General features: G+C 41.9%; 1 protein-coding gene across 4 annotated transcripts in view; it reads left to right on the forward strand.

Annotated features, from left to right (window-relative positions):
- LOC119364019 (protein PUTATIVE RECOMBINATION INITIATION DEFECT 1-like) overlaps positions 1 to 7,256 on the forward strand; it is an 11,661-nt gene that overhangs the window by 1,520 nt on the left and 2,885 nt on the right. For 2 of the 4 annotated variants that reach the window (XM_037629406.1, XM_037629410.1), the window contains exons 1-6: positions 7 to 477; positions 2,391 to 2,497; positions 2,571 to 2,755; positions 4,497 to 4,805; positions 4,897 to 5,866; positions 5,946 to 6,639. In XM_037629406.1, the coding sequence (XP_037485303.1) occupies positions 61 to 477; positions 2,391 to 2,497; positions 2,571 to 2,755; positions 4,497 to 4,805; positions 4,897 to 5,866; positions 5,946 to 6,639 (2,682 nt within the window). In that variant the 5' untranslated portion in view covers positions 7 to 60. Of the gene's footprint in view, positions 1 to 6; positions 2,279 to 2,385; positions 2,498 to 2,570; positions 2,756 to 4,496; positions 4,806 to 4,896; positions 5,867 to 5,945; positions 6,640 to 7,256 lie in introns of those variants that run through there. The other 2 variants (XM_037629409.1, XM_037629408.1) reach the window with 2 other exon arrangements.

A 7,256-nucleotide genomic window follows, 5' to 3' on the forward strand; every position in this document is an offset into this window, starting at 1 on the left:
CGTCCATTTCAAGGCGGCTTAAGGTCTCCTGCAAAACCTCCACAATCCCCCTCGCTCCGCATGGAATCCGACGGCGAGCATTCGCCGCCGCACGCCTGCGGTGCTGGCCACCGGGCGTCGCACTCTCTCCCGACCTCGGCGGGCGGCAGCGTCTGCGTTTCCTGCGCCGCGGCCCTCCTCTCTTCCGCCTCCGCGCCGTCCCACCACGTCTCCCACGTGCTCGCCAGCCTCTCCCTCGCCCTAGCTGACCCGGCCTTCCTCGCGCCTCTCCGCGCCGCCCACCCGCGCCTCCTTGCGGTGCCACTAGTCGAGGCCCTCGCGGGCGCGGCCGCCCGCCGAGACGCCGCACTCGCCACCCAGGCATCCGACCTCGCCGCCGACCTCGCGTCCGCCGTGGGCCCCCCCGCCGCCTCCGAGCTCGTCGCGCGCCTCGCCCACGTCCTCTCCTCGGGTTCTCTCGTCAAGCACTTACACATGGTACGTGTGCCGCTACTCCGTGCTACGCTGTGCTGAGATGCATGCTAGTTATGGTCAGCGGTTATGGGCTGCTGGGCAGGGAGAGGTGGTGATTTTTATTTTTTTTTTGCGGGTAAGAGGTGGTGGATTTTAGAAATAATGCTACATTGGGTATGTTGCCTGCAAATAGTTTTAAGTGGAATGGTTGAAAGGAAATTATTCAAACTGTGTGAAAGAATGTGGTGAATAGTCCAGGATTTACTATTTAGTGAGCAGTCGGAACCAATTTTTTTGCTGCAGAAAACATGGCGTCTCACATTCTTTGATTGTACAACTCTGATATGGTAAATTGGTAATGGCGCATAGCCAAGAGCTTGATTGGACACACATGTAGCATTTCTTATTATCGGCAGAGTATTCATGATCTATTTGCTTCCATTTTGGACATTTTAGTGTTGATGAAGTTTTTTTTGAAGTGTCTTACACATTGTTGCTGCTTTATACTACTCCCTCCGTCCGGAAATACTTGTCACCAAAATGAATAAAAGGGGATGTATCTAGATGTATTTTAGTTCTACATACATCCCTTTTTGTTCATTTTGATGACAAGTATTTTCGGACGGAGGGAGTATTTATTAATTTTCATCATGCACAGTTCTATGCTCTCGATTACCGAACATGTATGAACCTATTTTATTACTACAGTTTCTGATTTTCCAACTCCTAGCCAGGATCATACAAGTTGCATCATGTGAATCATGCCTCTTTCTTTCTTGTTCACATGTAGCAGTGTCTTGTTTCCATAGTGTACAGCTATATTCTGCTAGTGAAACTATCATGCGATTTTGTGGTCTTCATATGCTTGCATTTTATTGTTTGATGTTTTCTGTGGCACCATCGGTTTCATTCATCTCATCTGTAATTTCTAGTTCTCTATGTTCTTAGTACTCGTATGCACATTACATATCTTTTCCTTACATTTTGTTACCTTCATATGGACCGAGTTACAACTAGAGAGAAGCATCAGTTAGATCCATTGTGGGTATTTATCTCCTTAGTTCCCCTCCAATTTTGGTCTAGAATATTTTGCAATAAAGTATATTTGGAACTTGGAAGTGCTAATAGGGATGCTTATTATATTTACTACTTGAAATTTCCATCTAGAGAGGGTTAATGATGGTATGTTCTATGTTTTCTTGTTCCTACTTCCCTTCCACCTCTAAACTTGTCACAGAAAACCAGAACAAACTACACCTCTTACAAACAAAATAACTTCTAACAAAATTTATTTCTAATGCTGCCTCTAACCAGAAAACACAAATGTCAAACAAACGAATCAACTTCTAACAAATATATTCTTGTGCCAGCAACTTATTTATCTGATTCCCATAGTTCCCTGACCTGGGCTCATCCTCTTAGTTTTCCCAAATTACCACTGCCCAAAGTAGTGGCAATAGACTCAGCTCTGCCTGGCCCATGTCCCGTCCGCTTCTTCACTGTTGAGTGAGGTCACCACTTCCAACCCGTGTGCATGGTTTTTTATTTATCCACAGACCACCACAATGCAACACATGGTTGTTCAGGTAGGGAGTGTAATATTCAAGGCAGGGAAAAGCATAAAAAGTGTGGATTCATTTTATTTTGTTAATGCCACTCTGGGAACTGAGTTTGAATGTTACCAGCAGAGAAACCTGCTGTTATGTTTCAGGGTGCAGCTTGATGATGATTGACTTGCTTTACCTGTTACAATAATTGTGATTTCAACTATTGTATCTGATTATTGTAAAGTGGTTTGACTGGGCAGACTGTATCATTTTAAAATGTGAGCCGCTTTGGGACTTAACTCCGCTGAATTAGTGGCAACACTACTATTGCAGTTTTCTTGAACTACTTTACTGCCACAATTTCTGAATCTTTGTCTTATCTCAGTGCAGCTACACTGTTTGGGATTTTTGTTAAATTCCATCAAAGGTGCTGCAGCATACATTGGAGATGCAGTTTCTCTTTTCTTAAATCTTGTTAACAATCTGCGACTACCAAGGTGAATATTGATGATTTTATCTGATCTTCCAAATAGCTTTACTGAACAGCATCCTGAACTTACTTTGATACAGTGATGAAATTCGTGGAGAGATACTGTTCATGCTGTACAAACTCTCCCTGTTAAATGCTACCCCGTGGGACAATATATGTGATAATGACAATGTGGACCTTTCAGCAGTCGGAAAGAGTTTGCTTCAACTCTCGCTTGAAGTTCTACTTAAAACTCAAAATGATGCTGTTCGCCTGAACTGTATTGGTCAGTATATTTCTTCTCTTTGTTTTGTATGAATGCTTATTGTTACAAAATAAATAGGGTATACTGGCATGTATCTTGCTGGCTTGGCAAAGAAAAGAATGTATTATGTGTTTTTGTACCATAACTTTATTATTTATTCTTATTTTTTAATAACTGAAACTCTTGATGGTCTCCTAGATACAATTTTGGTTGTTAGTTTTACCACAATATATGCGTAAAAGTTCAACACTATCAAGGTGATCTGTGAGGATTCTTCTCATTATTTTCTCGTGAGCACTGTAAATACGGAAGTTATAATTAGCCAAAGATTTAAAACTTTAACTTCCGTTGTTCTAGGACCTGTGACTTGAGGGAGTGATATCAGAAGTTGGCTTGCATAAGTAAAGGGACATAAATGCATATTGTCTGCAGTTATGTATGCAAAAACAGATTTGAAGCTGACACAAGCATTATGAGTCTAACGTCTAGCAATGTTCAGGATATCGGTAACTGGTACCATATCGGTCAGGTGCTGAGTAAGGATAAATAAGCGAATTTTCCAGTTAATCGGATGATAAATCAGTTAATCTGCTATTCGGTGACCCACTGAGTAGCGATTAACTGACTGGGATGCCGATTAACTGGCCGATATTTGGGACAATGACGACTAGTCTTGACTAGCCGCGCCACTAGTCTAGTATTCTCACTCTGATTCTCGACTAGGTTCTTCTGTAGACTAGCTCTGTGAGTCAAGGGGTGGACGACTAGTCGCGGACTAGTCCAGACTAATCGGCGTGTTTGAGTCGATCGACTCAATTTGAAGAGAGAAGTGAGCAGGCCACGGAAGGGAAAAATGGCAACCCTAACTTTTCAGGCTCCTCCACAACGAGCCGCCTGCCTGCCTCACCTGGGACCAGGCCGCCGCCACCACTCACTGACCCGCCGCTGCCGCCACCGAAGATGCCAGGAGCATTCCGCTCCTCTTCCTCTGCTGGATCCGCCCCTCTGCTGTTGTGCTCCTCCCTTGCTGTCCTCCTCTGCTGCTGTGCTCCTCCCTTGCTATCCTCCTCTGCTGCTGTGCTCCTCCCCTGGATCCGCCCCTCTGCTGCTGTGCTCTTCCTGGATCCGCCGTGATAGCAAGCAAGTACTTCTCTGCTGTTGTAGCAAGTAATTTTCCCTTCTCTCCTTCCCTTCTTCTTGGGTTTGATTTCTCCCCTGCGGCCCTGGCCATTGGATATTACAATTTTCCCAGCCTCAGGTTCTTCATTCACTTCCCATGCATTCAATTTTTATTGTATAGTGTACGGTCCTATATAGTACAATATACTACATACTATGTATCAGTAGCTGAGTACTGTAAGTTGAGTACTAACAGTACCATGTCGACTAATCCGGCAGTAGTCTGGAGTAGTCACGGTTAGTCTATGAGTCTCAACCTCGGCTTGACTTGTCGACTCGTAATTCTTGAGCTGACACAGATTTTGAGAGCTCCAATATTTTAAGAGTTGGCCAAGGAAAGAATTCAGACTAATGAGAGTTCCAGTATCTTACATATTTACAGTACTTAACCTTCAAGTTTTTTGTGATCAAATTTCCTGCATTAGTATAACATGGATATCTCATATTAGCTGAACTAATGAATTTGTATTTTATTTTTGGATATAATTATGAAACAATTCATCTGTGTTGAAAATCCAAATCTATACTAGCATGTTATCTACTTGCTAGAATGCATGGTGATGTTTTGGTTGTTCTTCTACAGCATTGCTCCTTGCACTAGCAAAGAAGGAGGCCTTTGATATTTTGCTGCTTGGCGACCTGAGCTTAATCAAGTCTGTAGAGGAAGAAGAGTCCTCGCAGACAGATGATGTGCCCCTGAATGCCTCTATCATAGTTCTATTTGCTGATGCTGTCAAAGGATCTCTGCTCTCTACGAATCTAGAAGTGCAAACTGGGACATTGGATTTAATCTTTCATTTCCTGTCGTCTGATGCAAATATTTGTGTTGTACTTCAAACTTTGATAGATGAAAATGTTGCTGATTATGTATTCGAGGTTCTGAGGTTATCAGGTATGAGGAATGACCTTTTTCCTCATCAATTTCTGCATGGTTTTTCTTTTTCTCGTGATGGTTAATTCTTTCGAACTGTTTACATCTTCAGGAAATAATGATCCACTGGTAATTTCCTCTATTCAAGTACTATCACTTTTAGCGACTTCAGAGGAGATGTTCAAAGAAAAGCTTGCCATTGGATTTTCTACTCTGCTTCCTGTTCTTCATTATGTTACTGAGATTCCATTCCATCCAGTCCAGTCTCAGGTTTTACGACTTGTTTGGATTTGTATTGCTAATTGTTCTGGCATTCTGTCGTTGTCCCAAGAAGAACAGATAGCATGTACTTTGACTCTAATTTTGAGAAGAAATGACAGTGGTGAACTTGGAATGTGTTCTGAAACCTTTGCTCTTGTTTGCTCAATATTAATAGAGATTATGAGGTCACCATCTGCTCATGATATTCAGAAACTACCTTCATTAATTGAAGAAGCATCAAAACATGCTATCTCTTCGACATTACCTCATGCGTATGACTCTGCATTTCTCGTACCACATTCCCTTCGTCTTCTTAAAGAAGCACTTATATTCTGCCTTGAAGGGAATACAGATAAGATTTCTGTCAAGAAGGATCTTGAAGATAGCGTCATTGAAATTTGTGGAACTTATTTACTGCATTGGCTCGAAACTGCTGTTGTTGATGGTAATGATGACGAAACATTGGGAGAAATCCTTCAGATTTTCCATATTATTCTATCAAGCACATGTCACAATAAGCAACTCAAGTTTGCTGAGATGCTGGCATCATCCTCATGGTTTAGCTTGTCATTTGGATTCATGGGCTTATTTCCTACCGATCATGTCAAATCAGTAGTATATTTGATCACTAGTTCAATTGTCGACAAAATTTTGGGCTGTAAATATGGGGAAACAATTAGAGATGCATACGTATATCTGCCATCAGACCCTACAGAACTTGTGTATTTACTTGGGCAATGTAGCTCCGAAGATTTCAACTTGGCATCATGTCAATGTGCTATTCTAGTTATACTTTATGCCTGTTCATTCTATAATGAAAGGTACGATCTGCTGCATTTGCTCCACATTTGGTAAGAAAAAATAATGTTCTTCTAATGTGATGCTTGTCTAACTGAACAGGCTGGTTGCTGACAGCCAACTTCTGTCTTCAGTTGAGCAATACATCCTTCTAAATGGTGGGAAGTTTCCCTATGAAATTGCTGGTTCTGTGATGCTTACTCTGCTGGTCCATCTTTATGCCTTCGTCAGAGGCATTTCATTTGGCTGCACCATTCAACATAGTCCAGAAGCTGAGAGAACTCTGTTCCATGTAATGGCATGTAAGGAGTGGGACTTGCTTTTTATCCGAGTCCACCCAATAGCACTAAAATGGCTCTTCCAGAAGGTAGAACTTCTAGAACCACTATCTTTCCAGATGCTAAATTTCTGCAGAACTTTCTGTGAAGACAGAACTGTCGTGCTTTTAAACAGCAGTCAGTTGGTGGACATAAAGATGGTTGCAGAACTGGTATTTTCAGGAGAGACTAGTCTCTCTTCTTTGCTTGTATCCTTACTGAATCAAATTATAAAGGATGGTACAGAAGATGAGCTCTTCTCAGTGGTTAATGTGATTGCTGAAATCCTAGTGATCTCTCCTTGTTCTTCTAGTCATTTTACATCATCTGGTGTTATAGATGCAGTTGGTAGTATATATTGCTCCCCATATTCTTCAAGGATTAAAACAGTGTGTTCCCTTTTGATCTTTAATATTTTATACTCGGCAAGTGCGGTGACAGTCTACTGGGAAGATGAATGGCTTGCTCTTACCATGAAGGTAATCTTGTTATTATATTTCTATATGAGTTGAAGGTTACATAATTGGTGTTTACCATATTTTTATCATGAGGTTTGCTTCGGTGCACCTCCCTTTGCAAGGCTTACAGTTTTGAATGCAAATAGACAATGTAGATTAGAACTTGCCCCTTCGTTAAAAAGGGTATTTTAGTACTTATTAAGGAGACCAGTCCTGATCACCTGACCCTAAAAAAACTGCCACCCCTTCAAACTAATCACAATCTCTCTCCTTATATTCTCCGTATGTGTACCGGATAATCTGCCGCCCATTCAAATCTTCCTTGCAGCCATTGAATTTCTCCATGCTGCTGTGCGCATCACGTTCCTACCGCATAGTACTCGATTATCGGAAGCACCAATTGGCTCTTCTCTGCAGTAACTAATCACTTTATATGGGAAGAGCCCTAGTTGATTGGATTGATTCCAAACTAATTAGATTGAAATTGTGATACGCTTCCTTGCGGATAGTATCGATTATTCAATTCACCTTCTCTAGTTCGGTCATAGTTCTTCATAGAGATTGCATCGATTTGGATCTGGGCAGGTGCACATGCCGTAACAATCCAAACCATCCCCATTAGAATCAAAAAGACAAAA

The sequence above is a fragment of the Triticum dicoccoides genome, chromosome 2B, assembly GCF_002162155.2.
Source record: "Triticum dicoccoides isolate Atlit2015 ecotype Zavitan chromosome 2B, WEW_v2.0, whole genome shotgun sequence".
Lineage (NCBI taxonomy): Eukaryota > Viridiplantae > Streptophyta > Magnoliopsida > Poales > Poaceae > Triticum > Triticum dicoccoides.